Source organism: Calypte anna, chromosome Z (genome assembly GCF_003957555.1).
Source record: "Calypte anna isolate BGI_N300 chromosome Z, bCalAnn1_v1.p, whole genome shotgun sequence".
In the NCBI taxonomy this organism is placed as follows: Eukaryota; Metazoa; Chordata; class Aves; order Apodiformes; family Trochilidae; genus Calypte; species Calypte anna.
In genome coordinates this window covers 13,097,095-13,115,158 of record NC_044274.1, presented here as the reverse complement: position 1 = coordinate 13,115,158, position 18,064 = coordinate 13,097,095, and the positions used below count along the sequence as shown (strand labels likewise).

Genomic DNA, 18,064 nt, shown 5'->3' with positions numbered 1-18,064 from the left:
CACTAGGGACATAGGTTCTGGCTTTGTGTCTTTCAGGTTTTGCTGCATACAGTAGAGAGAAGTACACTGTGCTTGCATTGGAATTTATTTGTGCTTCTAAAATGCTCTTAAAATATATTTGACCTACAATTCACAAAATTTTTTCCCCTACTACTGATGCAGCCACTGGCTTTCATTATCTTTGGTAGTACATTTCTCCTAGGAATACCCATTGAGATTTTCTATTAATCACCAAATCTACTTTTGGGTACTGTTTTGTTTTGTTAACAACAACAACAACAACAACAACAACAAAAAAGATATGTTCAACAAGAGCTTCTTTCCTTTGTGTCAGAAAATAAAATTATTTTAAGTGTCCCAGTGTTCATATCACTGTATTCTTGGTAATGTGAGATTTAATTTAATGACTGTCCATTGCAACAAATTGTCATGGAAACTTCAGAACTTCAGATTCTGTAGTTCATTGAGTAATAATGAATGTTAAGGAGTAGCAGTCCAGTGAGACTTACATGAGTTTATGAGTCTGTTTTTCTGTTATGTGATACTTTTTCATATTTAAAATTGATTCTGCAGGTACCAGCCTGGTGGAAGATATCTGTCAATGTCTCGAAGCAAAATATTTGATGATGTCTAAACTCTTCAAAGCTGAAGGAAATTCAGTGGAGATGTATTTCCTACTCACTGCTTGAAAAATACTGTATGTACAGTATATCACCAAACCAGAAAAGACATTCGAAAAAAAAGAAAATGAAGGAACAACTTTGGAAATGCATCTCTAGGATAACTTTACTAGTTACGACAAGAATATGCTTCTTCTGTTGTAGATATTGGTGTGCATCAGTGTGGGCTTTTGTGTCATGACCAAAAGGAGAAACCTATTAATTAAGTTAGTAGAGAGTAAATTTCATAAATATACCTGGGGCTCAACTTGAACTATAACACTGTAAGTTTTAAGAAGGGGATATTTTGGAAGGAATTTTTTTGTATTTTAACAGATGCTGTGAGAGCATCTTAATGCATCCAAAGTGCAGTTATACCAATTACTATACTAAACACTTTCTATAAGTTTTCTATTTGTACTTTATGCCTAGTCCAAAATCTACTGAATTAAATTAAGGCTTCTTTTGGCTTCAGTAGTCTTTAAATGAGATCATGTATAAACTTAAAGTTGGAATGGCAGACAGTTTTTCATAAAATCATAAAATATAAGTTCCAGTATCTATAGGGTGGCTACAAAGAAGATGGAGATCTCCTTTTTACAAGGAGTTGCATGGAAAAGAAGAGGGGTTATGAGGTACAAGTTATTTCTGGAGAGATTCCACCTGAACAAAAGAGGAATAAATTCACAATGAGAACAGTCATCCATTGGAATAATCTTCCCAGGCAAGTGGTAGATTCCCCAGCGTGGGGCATTTTTAAGAACTGGCTGGACAGGGTGCTGGGCCATCTTGTCTTACATGGTGATTTTGCCAAGAAAAGTTGGACCAGGTGATCCTTGAGGTCCTTTGCAGCCTGGTATTCTATGATTCTATGAAATACGTTGGCATAAATTTGGAGCAAGTAATATTGGTCAAGAGAGGCTATATTATTTTTTTTCCAACATTGTGTGCAGATAAATGATTTTAGCATGTGTAAATAGTTGAAATTAGTATGGACTAGATTTTCACTGTCGTATGTGCAATAGCAAGAATACATTATCAAAGATTCAGTGTCTGCTTAAGATTTTTGCAATTGTAACTGGTGAAAATCTTGGCACACTAATGTTTTTGTAACTGTAAAAGAAATATAATGTGAAAATTGAGCTAAATGCTGAAACATTATCATTTTCACAAACCTCAGGCACGGCTTCAAATTGTAGAGTATTTCTTTAAAAGAAGGGAAATGCATAGCATGACTAGGTAATGGTAAACACTTCTAATATCCCAAATGTCCTGACTGCATTATGTATTGTTTTTAAGGTGCCTGTATTTTGCAGTAAGTTGTTGCAAAACAAATAATGCTTATTCATTTGAATGCCATTCAGAAATGCCAATTATTAACAGTGTAAAAAAGCTTCACATTAATTTCATCGGTGTAGATACATTTTTAAACTGTAGTTAGTGGAATGAATCTTCAAATGTAATCATAAGCTAGAGGATGTGGTCAAACTCATGGTGTCTTTGGAAATTTGATTAATTTAAAATGTTGCTTTATTGCAATTTGTCTTAAGTCTTTGCCACTTGGGAGTTTCCTTATGTGCTTTTTGCAAAGTTATGTTGACAATGGAAAGAGAACGTGTTTTTATCATAAATTATTTATCATGCTTAATAAACAGACATCCCTTAAAAGCAGCTAGGAGCTAGTAATTCTGAAAAGTAACTTTTCATGAATGAGATATTATACTAATTTTTTTAAATAGTCTTTGTTTTCTGAAGTAATTGTTAATGGGGATCTAACTACCTCCTGTGATTTAGTACATCATGTGTTCTAACAGTAGTGGTATTTGTAAAATATTGATCTGCCTGTTATAAACACTGAACTGTTACTATGAAGGAGCAAGAATACTCTATTGGTATAGATATAATTATGTCAATAAATTGACAGACATAAAATAATCGTCAGTTCTGTTCTTAGGTGAATACACTTGACAACAGCATGCCCACATGTATTCAAGCTCATGCAATTTCCAGGTTACCTGGAAACCTTACAGGTTACCTGTAAGGAGGCACTGTTTTGTTTTGGGGTTTTTTTTTAGGTTGGGTATTTCATGTATTGTAAAAGCTTAATCAGAATCTTATGACTGTATCAGAGAATCAAAGTTGAGAAAAATCAGGCTTTTCATTCAAAATTTCTTTAGAAACTTTATGTTAGGACCTTTTAATTTCAGATCTTGGAAGTGCTATCCTAAATTCAGCCATACATTAAAGGGGTTGTGTATGTTCTTGGTCATCCATCTTCTTAGATGATTTGATATTTCTATTTTTAAAATTTCAATCCAATTGCCCAAAAGTTCATATGTAAAAATCTTTGGATGAACTATGGTTCAAGTTCTTTGGTTTAACTTCTGAAATGTCACTACAAAGGGATCTAATTAAGTGCTAATGGGAAAAAAATATAGATGGAACATTATTTTTTTTTTTTCAGAATGCTTGTGAACTATCCTGGCAAACAGAATGCTTAGTGGAAACTCATGATCAGGATTTTATAGAGAAAAGCTAACTAGTCCCTAGTGTAAGCCCTCTGTGCAGTTTTCACTGGGATACAATAATTTGGGGAGTTGACTGTATAAATTAATGGCAATGCAATTTCAGTTGTTAACATAGAAATCACAAGCATACTGAGGTGGGAATCCATTGACTTTTTTTCAGTGTTGCAATGGAGTAATGGAATAACAAAGGGTTGCATTTTGAAAACACGAGAATTAGAGCTCTGAGAATCTTTCTAGAGTTCTCTGAGCTGTTCTTGGAGATCCTTGGTGTTACGTGCTTCCTGCATACTGGATGTTTAAGTTAGAAGTTGGTAAGCAAGGTCAGGTTTCATTCATGGCGTTCATTGCTGACCAACAGTTACTTTTGCTTTAATTTTGTGCAGTTTGTTGGCCAGTTAAATTGTGTTTTGAAAAACAAGTATGAGTTCTTATTACTAAATCTGGAAGACTTTCAATGAATAAATAATGCAACTATCAAAGAACACTGTGGAAATAAGGAACATGCCTGCTCGGCATTTGCTGTCTACTTGACCTAATCTAATTTGGTTATGGCTAGTAGAGCTGCATGCCTAAGCCTTTACACCACTCCAGAGAGGCTGTAGATGCCTCATCCCTGAAAACATTCCAAGTCAGGCTGGATGGTGCTCTGAGCAACTAATCCAGTTGAAGATGTCCCTAGTTGCTGCAGGAGGGTTGGACTGGATGACCTTTAATGGTGACTTCCAATCCAAACCGTTCTGTGATTCTGTCATGATTCCCAACCAAATTGTGGTAGCTCTTGGGGAGTTCTTTGCTATTATATTTCTAGTATAGAGATATACTATGTCTCTAGTCCTAACAGTACCACACCTAGAGAAAAGGTTAAAACTGGCTTTTATATGTTTAAGTAGTGACTGCTCTGTCGGCTGATGGTCTTCTTACATCACATTTGATGCTCCAGAATAGGTGATTTAAAATACAACTAACTGCCTTGAAAACTGTGCTTTTAGGAACTGAATGTTGGTGTATTTAATCTATCTGTATGTGGTCATGTCTATTTGCAGTTAAAGAATGCCAATAATGAATTTCTTTATTATTTCCCTTTCTGAATTACTGAGCAGTTGGGATGTAGTTCCATTTTGTAGTCGTTTCTGCAGCTGCTTCTTCATTTGCGAACACCAAAAAACCACCAAATCATCAAAGAACTTGCCCAAGCTAAGTACAAATGTTTGAAATCTTCATGTCAAGGATTAAAACTAGTGAAAAGATTCCATGCAAGTTGCAATGAACTTTGAAACGCAGGATGAAAACAGTAGCTACTTTAATACTGTGTCAGTTGGATTTCTTAAAAAGTGATGACAGCAGAAAGTTCTAGTTAAACAACAGCTACTAGATTTTTAGTTCTGTTTTTTGGTTTTTTTTTTTCAGGTGTCTAAGTAGGTACATATTCTGATATCTCTATTGAGAAATGAGTCATCCACTTAGGAAAGGCATCTCTCAGTACTGAAATGAGGGAGTCTTCTTATGAGGGAAGGTAAAGGATATGCCACTTCTAGTCTTTGCTAATACTGACACTTTGGAAAACTAGGTTATGTTTTACTATTTAGGCATGATAATGTGTTAGGAAACAAAAAACTTTATACTATTGTAATTTACACTGCTGGAAAAAATGGTATATAATCTGCCTTTATTTTGCAATCAAGCACTTGTAAGATAGTCATTAACAGTATTAATGGGAATGGCAGAAAGCTGCTGTTTCTTCAATATTCTTGATATTGTAAAACATAATCGCTAAAGTGATTTTTACATATGAAGTATTTAAAAAGTGATCAGTCTGATTTTCTGTAATTATAATTTGTATTTTGTTAAATTTATGTTGTAATATTGTAAATACTATGAGGAAATTACAGTATTTTGTCCCAATTTTCATTATTACTTTAATTGTTCGCAATCTGAGAGGCATTTACAATACCAAGTAAAGGTAGCTTTATGAAGGAAAATTTTTTGGGGGGGCTTCTTAAAGAAATCTGACCTCTTCACTAGAGAGACACTTGGATCTTAATTATTAACCAAAACACTAGTCATGGTGTATATTGTCTCCTGGCTTTTAATTTTTCTTTAAAATTCAGAAAATGTGTTTTTCAGAGCAACTTATTTGTGAATCTTGTAAACTTTCTGACACTTTTATATTCCTTTTCTCTAGTGGGTTCTGTAGGAGTACACACTTCTTTGTGGCAATTTTCTACTATTAGCTGTGCCTGTTAACTAAGTAGTCTAGTCTGAAGCTGAGACACTCCTACACCATTTGATTACGTTAACAGAAACTTAACATTCCTAGCAAAAAAGCACCTTGAACTAGATCCCTTTCTGATACATTAATTGCTATCATTATACTGCATTGTATTTCGAATCTTCTGTTTCACTGACATGTTCGGCCCTGTCAGGTTTATTCTTCATTTCTGTTAAAAAAGCACTGGAATGTATTTTTCAGCGTGATTTTGTGTGCATGTGTGTTTCAGCTGTAATTGGCAGGCAATAATAATATGCAACTTCAGTTATTTCTTCAGGATAATGTTGTTATATTTGACTTATTCCTGTGAATTACAGTAGTATCACAGTGGTAGCTTACCTGTCACTATAGGAGTTAATTATTTGCTATAGAAATAAGTTATATTTCTATAGACGTATCCGAAAGACAAGGGAATTTCTTTGTAAGCATAGGATTAGTAATAGAACTTCATTCTCTAGTGTATATCAAGATAAGCTGTAGGAGTGCTGCTTATGGATAGACTCTTCTTTTGCCTTATGATACAGGTATGTGTGAATAATACCTTGTTTCGAAATTCACTGAGGAACTATCTGTAGAACACTCTGTAGTGTTCTATATTACTGTTGTATTAGGTGTATTTTTGAAATGTGTGTTAGAATATCTAGTAAAAAAATTAAGTTGGCATGAAATAAATAATTTCTGCAATAAATTTTCACTGGTGTATTTCAGATACTCATGCTACTCTGAAGTGGTTTTTGATAGTGAACATTTAGAGAAAGTTGACCTATTTCTTTTTTCCACATAGAAATTAGGTTTGGTTTAGATGACAATCCAACTTTGCTTTGGTCATCTGTTTTTATCTTTAAAGCAAGTTAAAAAGGCAAATAGAGAGGAAGCTTGCATACCTAGGTGTGTCATTGTCAGAGTGTGAGGATGAGACTTGGAGCCACATTTGGACTGGTACCCTTACTGACAGCTCACACCAGGTGCGGAAGCTTGAGCAGATTCTGTGACTGCAGGGAGAGGGAGAAGCACAGCCAGATTGGCTGAAGATTCCTGCAGTACCTGGAGGAAGCCTGTGAGGAAGCCATGTATGCTCCTGGGGCTGATGAGGCACTGGGCATTATTGTGTGACATAAGATGGGATGGAAGGTAGGGATCCTACATGTCTCCCTCTTTTCCATAAGCAGTCAAACTAGAACATAATTCTTCTGGATGTCCCCATACATTGGTGAGAATAGAAGCAAGAGACTGTGTGAGGAGACAGGTGAAGTGAAGAGGGAGTTAATGAATGTTTTCTTCTTTTCAGTGATTGCATATTTATCACTTTTTTCTTCCCTACCAAAAACAAACAAACAAACCCCCCAGAAAACAAAACAAACAAACAAAAACAACCAAAAAAGCTTTCTCTATACAGCTACAGTGGCAGGATGTTTCTACGATTCCTTTTTCTTTCTGATAAAGTGGCTTTTTTGAGGTACAGAAGTAGCTTCTGGATGTTGTAAATAGAAAAGCCATACCCAAGTAGCAATTCATATTTGTAGCAAATAAGAATATATATAAGAGCTAAGACTGGTTTATTACTGTTAACTTGTTTCCCATATTTAATCAACTGCTGGTTTAAGTGAGTTGCAGGAAATACTTCGCACAACCCAGATCAATCTGTGCTATCACTGCAGTAGCAATTCCGTAGCACTGTTTGTAAAGACTCCTCTTGTCACACCACTTCTGGAACTGTCACCACTCTCTGCTGCACTAAAAAGTGTCATTTCTGAATCCTTTTGTTAAACATTTTTAATATCTGTGGGTTGAGAATAATGTAGCATATGAAGTTAAGGAAGATTAGTAACAGAAAGTTCAATAGACCAAGCTGAGCCATCTGTCACTGGCTAGTGGGTAGCATTTTCTCTGTCCTTGGGAAAAGAGATGGGAATAGCAGAATGATCTGTGTGTGGTTTTAATGTTTTCAAGAGACGGTGTGGATGCCAAAATAGTTAAACTGTGGTAACCACTGTAAGCCTAAGAGTTTGTAGTTCAAAGGAAGAGAGTTGTCCTGTCTGAAATACTAGCTTTCCATTATTTATAGTCAGACTTTTAATTGCACAGAGGGCCATATAAGTTCTGTTGTTTAATCATTAGCAGTTGCTAATGCATGCTCCTTGGATTTTAACTATTGAAATAACATTTGACTGACTGAATTGTCAGCATTGTGAATTAACGTTGCCCAGCCCTTCTCAGTTTAGCTCTGCTTGCTCAGTGCTGTGGTGTGCCTGTCATGTTGTGTTGCTTCATCCTAGCCTCCGTTCTGCATGATAAACATCTTAACTCTTTCTCTTCATAAACATCTTATCTTTTGTATGATCTTGTTATGTGTTGGTTCACAACACACCATTGCCTTCAGGCTTTTTTGAGAGCCTTATCAAAGCCAAAGCAGGCCAGGGCTCAACATGAACAGAGGATAGTTTTTCTTCCTCTCTCAGGAACTGTGACCTCAGCTACAAAGATTCAGCTCGTAAACAGAGGGTGGGTATTGCGGTGGTTTATGAACGTGGGTTTTGCATGAACACAAGAAAAGCTTTCAGATTCTTCCCACAAAAACAACTTACCTGTTTAAAGGTGCATGTTTTGAGTCCCAAAGCAAAACCCTGCAACTGTGGTGGTGACTGGACACCAGAGCATTTGATATGCAAGTGAACACTTAAACAATTCACTGTCAAATGAAATTGTTTCCAAAGCAATCAAGATGAAAGCCCATTTATTCTGAGTAAACTTCAAAGAAAAAGGCTGGATGCTCGTGGGAATTCTTCTGCTGTGTCTTGTGTTCCTCTTATCCCCTGGACGCTGGCTTCTTCCATAAGCACTAGTGCTCCTGTAAAAACATCATGCTTTTAATTCTAGAAGATGCAAAAGCAGTTTACTCATCTGACATGATTTGGGGAGCACACAACATCTTTCAAGCCCTGGTTCCACAAATAACTCGTGAGCCCATTGCCACAAGCCCCTGTGTTTGTGGTAGCCAGAGTGACAGAGTAGCAACCCCTCAGAGTGCACATGGGTGGCTTGCATCCATCTTGCAGCATGTGGAAAGGAATGAGGCAAAGTGAACCTGGGGCAGAGGGAGATGGGAGAAAGGAAGTGGGTTGAGAGGCAAAGCAAAGCGTGGGAGAGAGAGTGCTTCAGTGTTGGTGGTGAGGAAGGTGTGATCTCTGTCAGCTCCTGGGGTAAATTTACACTTTTTGCTACTCACAGTCTCACCTTGAATTTTCTGTAGGATATCTGATAGCAACGTGCTGACGACTGGCCCCTGAGATCTAAGAACACATAGTTTTGACTGCAGAGCAGCAATGAAAGCCTATGTTGGGATCAGTACTGTGCAACCACCCTGTCGCTTTTGCCTCTTGTTTCAGGTATCTAACCTGAGCACAACATACAGCTTGAAGAGTCCCCACACAAACAAAAATAAGGAGAGAGGGAATTGGGGAAGAGATTGACAATGTGAGCAAGCATGCCGCAATCCAGAGCACCAAAATGAAATAAAGATATTTCTTGTATTGTTGTCTCTGGGAGACAGTTCAGTGATGGTTTGGGAAAATATATTTTCCGAGAAAAAAACAACTATGTTTTGGGAAAACATAAACAAAAGTTGGCCTTTCTGGACAAATACTTAAAATGTCTTTACATACCAGCAGAAACTCGTCAGCTCTGAACAATAAATATTGCAGAGGCTCTGGCTGGAGGCTTGAGTGGTCTCCAGAGCTGATGTGCTGTAGAACAATAGCCAAGCCCATGCAGAACAACACAACTTGGATCTGCAGGCTGAGGGGAGCAGGAGGGTCAGCAGTATCTGTCACAGGCAGACACAGAAGTGGGAGCAATCTGCTAGAGGGGGCAACAGTATGAACTTTCAATCAGTGTCCTCTCTTGTCATTGCTGAGTGATTTTGAACAAATTTAGAAACCTTAAAAACACTTCCAGGAAATGGGAAGGGCTTACTTCCTGATTAAGCAGACATTTGTTGAAATGAAGCAGAAATATAATCAGAAATCCACCACCAGTTATTAGGAAGAATAATCACTGCTGAGCCTTAGGAGTTAAGAGCTTGATTCTGTTCTGATTGCAAGGAAGATGACCTTTGTCACTAGTAGTACCAGACCGTATCTTACATGTTTATTTTTCTGGGAACTGTTATAGAGGTTGCCTGAAAGCACTAGTATATTTGAATAAAGAACAAATATGAAACCAATCTTCAGATTAGCTATATGTACTACCTATTTGAGTCCTTAGCTAATTGATGCTCCTGAGGGATTCAGCCTCCAGTTTTTAGTGTGGCATTTCGACCTCATCAACCACAGGGCAAAGTGATACTCATTTGCTTTGGGCTAGATTGACCAAACCAGAATTCCTCTAAAAGAGCATGTTCAGTGATCAGGCTGAAAGTAACTGGCCCAATGTCACAACTAAAAATCCCTGAGTGTTTGAGTTTTGCTATGAAGTCTTTTAGCACTTGGAGAACAATAAACCATGCCAATCAGAGTAACAATTCTTTGGTTCTAACAGTACCAATGTTGGATTCATGCTATGTCCTTGGATACTTACACTCTCTGGTTATTTTTTCATACCTTTATTACAAGAGCTAAAAAGGTCTCTGCTGCCTGCTACTTTGACTTTTTCCACACAACCTGTAGGGGCAGGGCAAAAAGTCTTGCCTTTTTTATATTCAGAGAGTTGTTAATGCCATTTAAAGAAATAATAAAATTTAAAATAATAAATATTTAATAAATAAAATTAAAAATTAAAATAAAATAAAATGTAGGAAGTCAAGTTTGCATTGAATTTGGTTTTTCTTTGTGTGCTGATATTTTCAAATTTTTTCTATTCCCAACTTTATGCTATTACTGATCAGAGAACAACAGCTTAAACTGGTAGACAAAACCTATTTAGGCATTTATCCAAGTATCTAGCTAGCTTTCCAGCCACACCAGACAGAGCATAGTGAGAAACTTGTTTATCATAGTTCCAAACTCATCAAGTCCCTGAAGCTCAGTGTAATGGTCCTTTCATCTTGCTCATCAGCTGAAGAGTAGTCAGGAAGTACTTATCAATCCCCAAAGTAGTCTCCCAGATTTTACACTGACTCTAAAAAGATCTGGGGAAGACAAGAGCAGAATTTGTCAGGATAATTCCCACCTCTCCTCTTGCCTTGCAACAGTGAAGGAATGGACTGAGCTGTTTAACATGGGCAGAAATTCAGTGTTTGTTCTAGTTTGGATCCAAGTTTTGACAGCTCAGAAGAGACAGATGTCAGGAACTTCTAACTCAACACATTGTCTCTTTCCAGGAAACTTCTCTACTGGGAAAATCCCTGGGTCAGAGTCAATGAATTTAAATGCTTTGTAAACTCTGCACAGGAAACTTCATATCACTCAAGAGTTGCTCCTGTACACTATCTGACTTCTGAGATAAATAGTTAAGTGGAGGATTGATGCTTTACCCACAGAAGATTTCTCATGCTGATGACCAGGGACATCCCAATGAAAACTCCGAAACCTTGAGAGAAAATACCACATTGCCTAAATAAGATCTGGAGTGTGTTGTGCTTCCCTTTGTTTCCACATGCCTCTGTTTGGGTAACAGCCCTATGCTGAACTGTTGGTGAGTGTTAAATAGAGAAGTACACTGACCTGAACTTCATGCACAAAAATTTACTGTGTTTTATTCAAAGCACAAGAAACACCAGGGAAACCCTTGGATTTGAACTGTGGATCTCGATTCTATTAATGTGTTTATCTAAAACTCTGCTTTCTCTTGCAGCATTGGCTTTGCCAAAGAATAATATGGTAAAGAACTCAGCATGTACGGGGAAGGGTGAGAACTGTTACTAAATGACCTGTGCAGCCCTGCTTCATTATTTATACCCTTGTACTGAAGAAAATAGTGTCTGCAACTGAGGAATGCTGACAGCCTTTGCAGATAATTTAAAGGGGCCTACAAGAAAGCTGGTGAGGGACTCTTTAGGATCTCAGGTAGTGGCAGGACTAACTGGAATGGATTAAAACTAGAGTTAGGTAGATTCAGATGATATGTTAGGGAAAAGTTCTTCACCATGAGGGTAGTGAGACACTGGAACAGGTTGTCCAGAGAGGTGGTGGAATCCCCATCCCTGGAAGTTTTTAAGGCCAGGCTGTACAGGGCTCTGAGCAACCTGATCTAGTGGGAGGTGTCCCTGCCCATGGCAGGGGGATTGGAACTTTGTGATCTTTGAAGTCCCTTCCAACCATGACAATTCTATGATTCTATAATCTAAGCCACTTAAAGAACTGTACAAAGAAATCACCAGGACTGTACCCACCCTCCACGAACCTTTCCATGTTTCTGGCAAACCCTTTTTTATATACATTAGTGCGTTAGATACCAGAACACCTACTACCTTGGTAGGGACTGGACTACTCCTGTTTTAACCTGGATATATGTGATATATCCAACATTTTCAAAGCAAAGAGATTTCTTACATTCTTATCACAGTTTAATGCTGGGCCAGCAGTTAACCAAATTACAGATGCTAGCTATTAATCCCCCTCCCTGATAAAGAAAGGAGAGAGAACAAGGGAGAGAGACTTACAGGCTGGAAACTAAATGACACAGCTTTAATGAAACAGTAATGATAACAAAGGAAAAATTATTAAATATATACAAATACACTGAAAAACAATACCATATTCCTCTCCCCCTCCCTCCAATAACTCTCATGTCACCACCACCAAGGCTGCAGGGCAGCCCAGGGAAAGTCCTGGACTCCTGAAATCATCAGCAGTCAGGAGCTGGAGGCAGGAACACATGGATATAGGTTGGCATGGATTGGGACCGCAGGCAGACAAATGGACAGAATCCTCCCAGGATACTGATACAAACAGGGACAGGTGAAGAAGAGCTGAAGAGGAAGGCAAAGGGCAAAGGCAAAGATGAAGGGAGAAGGAGTTTCCCTCAAATTTATACCAAGTATTATGCATATGGGATGGAATATTCTGGTCAATTTTGGTCATTTGTCTTGCCTGCTCCTCCCGAAAAGGAGAGTTGCAGGTGTGACCTCTTTACTCCCTTTCTCTTTCCAAAGACTAAAGATGTTCCTCAGAACCAAGCAGTGGGCTTGGTCCTGCATACCATTCTCTAGCTGTAACTATAAACATTGAGCAATGCTTAAACAGGAAAGCTAGGGAAGGGACTTTTTACAATACCAGGGAGCAATAGGACAAGGGTAATAGCTTTAAACAATAGGTTTAAACTGGAAGAAGGTAGATTTCTAGGCTGGACATTAGGAAGAAATTCTTTACTGTGAGGATGGTGAAACAGTGTCAGAGGTTGCCCAGGGCAGCTGTGGATGTCTCCTCCATGGCAGTATTCAAGGCCAGGTTGGATGGGGCTTGATGCAACCTGGTCTAGTGAGTGGTGTCTTTGTCCATGGCAGGAAGGTTGGATCTGAATGGTCCTTAAAGTCCCTTCCAACCCAACCTGTGATTTCTGCCATGTAATGACAAATCCTCCAAGATCAGCCTGGAGGCCCAAATTTTCAAGGGCTCCCAGTGTTCCTTCAGCTAGAGGAGGTCTGGTTCCTTATAGGCAGTGGGGTCATAGTGCAGTTAGTTTTTCCTTGGCATTTGTGTCAAAACTGCTGGAAGCAGCCTAAAGAGTCTTGGGACTCTGCTTCCATCTTCCTTCTCGATGCCACTTGCCATGTTTCTGATGGCTGGATGGAGCTGTGCTGAAGCAAGCAGTGTGGCAAGGAATGACAGCAGGTGATGTCAGATGAAGAGCTGGACTTGCATCCTGCATCTGCATCTCAGCAAAGGAAGATCAAGGAAGCTGTGGTGAGTAACACACCACGGACTGCATGGCATGCCTTAGCAGAGGCAACAGATGATCAACTAAACACACTGTTCTTAGAGTTTACATAGTATTTTCAGTAGTAGAATAATTAGGATTCCTATTATTCTTGTAATGTTCTGTATTGAAAAATGTTTTGTTACTTTCTGTTGTTACTATGCGAGCTGGGAACTTCTTGTGTTGTATTGTGGGGTTGTGTTTTATTTTGGTTGGCATCATCAGAACAGCCATCTTTGATGACATCTGGATTATCTGACTGTACAAAAGCTTGCAGGGTTTCATCCATCAGAAGATAGTAACTTTCTCCTGTAGACTGCAAACATGCCAGATTATGCAACTTCTGTATAGATATTAACTAAATCTTGTTAACAGTATCTGGCCTCAAATGCAGGAACAGTGTATCAGAAACATGGCAATATTTGTAGTCTGGTTCCTTGTTCATATGGATGAGCTATGCTTTTTACTAGCATAAATCCATTTTAGATAATTTGACCAATTGGATTTGAAAAGGACAAATCTGGAGCAGAAAAGCTGGTTTACAAACATGTAAATGCTGCACTTGAGCCAGTATCCTAGCCTTGATTCTGTGCAGATGACTGCTTCCCCGTTCCTGTTACTAGTTTGTACTGCGGCAGAGTCCCCATTTGACATCAGTGTCTACATGGAGCTACACAGTGAGACACAGAGTAAGAACACTAACAAGTGTAAAGGGTCATGGCCCAGGTGGCCATCTCCAGGGCAAAGTATGGGTATTAGATGCTTCATCCATATGGCACTAGTCAGAACTACACGTTAGTAGGTGCCATATTTCTAAAACCAGCAAGAAGTTTCCTAGGGGGTGAAATTATGGCTTGATTAGTGGAGAAGGTCTCAAAAAAAAAAAAAAAAAAAAGAGGGTCTGTAACACATTGTAAGTTGGCATGTAAAGCTAGATCCTGCTACCATTTCTGCAGCATCTCTATGGCGTACTTCTCTGCATTTCCCTGTTGTATACCCTCTCCAGTGTGTGGCCACAGACCTGTGCCACCAGACAATGCTTGTCTGTTCCTTCCTACAGAAGCCATATATTTCCCTACTGCACTGTGCAAGGTGGGGTTGTGGCTGACTGCTGGGTCAGCTTTGGTGGCATTCCCACCTAGCCTGCAGCTGGACAAAAGCACATGGGTTATGGAAGAAAAGTTGTGTGCATTCTTAGGCAGGTTAGCACAGGATTTTCCTCAGCAGTTGTTAAACTAGAGGACAGACAGAAAGAGAGCAAGGCTTGCTGGTGTAAAGAAAAGGACATGTCACAGCAGGGGAATATTTGCCCACAAGCTGGCAGTAGGATCTTTGCTGAAAGATCTGAATAGCTGATGTCAAATCTATTGGGCATAACACATGCTTCCACCTCTATTTAACATCCTTCTTGATTAATTGCTAAATAGGCATCAAGGGTTTAGAGGCACACACAAAGACAACACTATGCTGCAGCCAATATGGAGAGAGACATCACACACCTAACTTCCATTATGATTTATCTGAATCTGTTTTGCAGACAGCTCTTTCACCAGAAATTTCCAATGTATTTTTGCCTTAATTTACAGTGATAAACAAACAAAGGATTGCTTTTGAAAGGGAAACTCTATAATAAGCTTCTCCATCTCACCTGCCAGCAGACTTGCTTTCCCCATCACCTCAAAGAGAGAGAGTTGTAGGATGTGATTTTAGCTAAATTAGAAAGAAGATAAAAGGGCTGAAGCCTCTGGGACTGTTGTTTTGTTCTCACTGATACCTGAACAGAATTAGTTTTTCTGTCAAGCCCCAGAGACCACAGACCTTTGGGCTGACCCAAACTGTTTTTTAACTACAAATGTTCTTACAATGCTGTAATAATACAGCAGGGGCAGCTAGAGGGTGACTCGGTTGCTTTAATTTCAGCACCTGATATCACTAGTTGTTTTGCTGTCTCCCAGTTCCTTTACCAGGAAAGCTCAGGTGCTTTCTTCCTGCAGCACTAGGAAGGGGTAAATGCCAGTACTTGGCATCAGTTTTCAAATCTTGACCTGGGTCTTTAGTCTTCTTAATCATCCCTGTTTCATATCTGCTCTCTGCAGCCAGAGAAATGAGATTTCTGCTGCAGCAACAGCAGCTTATAGTCCAAGGTGGCACCACCTCAGGGGTCTACATCTACTGAGGAGCCTAAAAATAGCTAATCCTTCTGGGTGACAAAAGTCACTTCTGAAGTGAGTAAGCCCTAGAGAGAAGGGAATTTGGGACACCACTAAGCTTTCTAGACCAGTGATGTATTGTTAATGTATTGATGAGTAGAGTGAATGAGAAGATGGATGTGCTGAATTGTGCTGCCACACTGAATGTGCCCTGGTAGGGAAAAGCATGTGACTCACATGCCCCATGTAGCTCACATTCCTGGAGACAGGAACCAAGACGGTCCTTGCTTATTTGGAGAAGAATCTCCAGAGAACAAAAACTACATCCTATTTGTGGTTATTTTGGAAATGGTATCAGACAGACTGGATTAACAGCTACAGTCAAGCTTCACAGGCTCATAAGCAAAGCATTTCCCCTGTGGCAATGAACAGAACTTCTCTTCCCTGCAGTCTTCAGCCACTGCTTTGAACACATCCCAGAAGAAGGAGCCTCTGCCCGCTCCTGTACAGCTACTTATGCTGCTTCCTTGGCACCTTCCCTCCTTTCAAGTTGTGCCTACGTGACTCCATATACACATAAGCATCCACATTTCAGGGGTTTCGGACATCAAAATATGATCAAGACTTCTCCTCTAGGCATGTAGCTGTTCTTCCCCCAGCCTGTTCCACCCATTTGTCATGGTAGTCTTTAGGGAGGCCTCTCTGAGGAGCAGCTAACAGAAATCTTTTCCTTGGTTTTAGCTCCCTTCTCCCTCCTCACTGAGGATGGATGGTTCTGGTTTCTGTTGAAGCAAAGCTGCTGACTGCTTTTATGTTCTTCTGTACCTCCTCCTTCCTGCAGTGATACAGCACAGCTTTTATGCCTCAAAAGGTATTTGGTCCATTGAATGCTGGGTCCATTTAACTGGTTTCATGACTGCAGGAAAGAGAGAGAGTAGGGTGAGCACAGAAGTTTCTCATGTGTGTCAGACCTTCATTGCATTGTGTCACTGAGGCTGGCAGAAGCCCATCAGTATTTTTTTTTAAATGTGAGAGAATATTTTTTTTTAAAGATGACATTAAGTTTTTTCCAGTTTGGATAAAATGTAAGAGCATTTAATTAGAATTGGAAGATTAAAGTGGATCATATCCTGGTTTAAAATGGAAATACTTTTCCCTTGACAATACTACTTACTGTGGGGGTTTCTTTTTTGGTGTATGTGAAATGTTCTGGATTTTAATGGCAGGAAAAAACCCAAAAGTTTATCCTGTAAAATTAGTCTTTTTTTGGTGTACAGTGTTGTGACAGAGACACTCTGCAACAAATGTTCTGTTAATTCATGCTTGGTGGTTTGGGGTGTTTTATGTTTTGTTGGCTGGGGTACGGTTTCTTGCTTTTTTATTGTTTTGTTGTTGTTGTTGTGATTTGGTGGGTTTTTTTTAAGCTGATAATTTACTTGTAGTGCAACTTAAATATCGGTCTGATTCCCCTGCCAAATGTGAGCAGGCATGTTCATACCTGCACTTTTCAGTGCCAGAGAACTCCTTGACAGTGATGGTCACAGGCAGAAAATGATAGCACATCACAACTATGGCAAAATACACAGTGACTTCTCTGTTCTCTTCAAGATGTTGTGCATCTCTTATGCCTTCCCTCCTACATAAATTCAACAAGAAATCTGAATATTTTGTGGAGTGAAACTGACAAATAACATTCTCTGTCATGACTATATAGATCATGTTAGATCTCACAGATTCTCTTTTTCTTACTAGGTTTAGTCCACTGCTGAACCACTAACCAGACAGACTGCTCAAGCTGTTCAGAATGAACAATACCAAAAATCAAACTAGTGTGTATTTGGAGCTGGTTAGAAAACTAGGAGGAAAAATTCCAGAGTTCTGATGAAATCTCATTCTCCAATAAATTCTTAATTTACAGAGCTCAGCTTGTAGCATTGTTCACAGTGAAAGGGCAGGTGCAATCAAACAGACTTAATCGCAGGCTGATGTAATCCGAGACACCTGAAAGTACATTAATAGCTGTTCAGAATTACAACTCATTAACCAGCTGAGACATGGAACCGTCCATTTTTCAGAGGAGGCTGCTAAAGGCAGACTGAACATCTGCATGTAAGTGCAGGCCTGGGCTTGCTGGCAGAGGACAGGAAAGGCAATAGAAAGCAGCTGAGTATCCAGATGTTAATTTCACAGAATCATAGAATTGTACAATGTTAGGGATTTGATGTAACCTCTGGAGATCATAGAGTCCAACCCTCCTGCTGAAGAAGGATCACCGAGGGCAGGTCAAACAGAAACACATCCAGATGGTTCTTGAAAGAAAACAGAGATGATGACTTCACAGCCTCTCTTAGCAGCCTGTGCCAGTGCCCTGTCACTCCCACAGTAAATAACTTTTTCTTCATGTTGAGTTAGAATTTTCAATTTATTTAACATATTCTTTTGCTTTCAAGGCCTTGTCCTTGCTGTTCAGCTCTGCAACCACCCCTCTGAAAGTCAATGCAAACTATGCACCTGAAAAATAGCCATACTCAAGTGGGATTCTGAATTTCAAGGACCAAGTTGCTGCTGAGAGAAAATTCATTCTCCAGTGCCAGTGTCTCTGCA

General features: G+C 39.2%; 1 protein-coding gene across 4 annotated transcripts in view; it reads left to right on the top strand.

Annotated features, from left to right (window-relative positions):
• Positions 1-3,092, top strand: part of LMBRD2 (LMBR1 domain containing 2) — a 30,517-nt gene extending 27,425 nt beyond the window's left edge. For all 4 annotated transcript variants that reach the window (XM_030466762.1, XM_030466763.1, XM_030466765.1 and 1 more), the window contains one exon: positions 574-3,092. In XM_030466762.1, coding sequence (XP_030322622.1) covers positions 574-634 — 61 coding nt within the window. In that variant the 3' untranslated portion in view covers positions 635-3,092. The remainder of the gene's footprint in view (positions 1-573) is intronic.
• Positions 3,093-18,064: the final 14,972 nt, after the last annotated feature.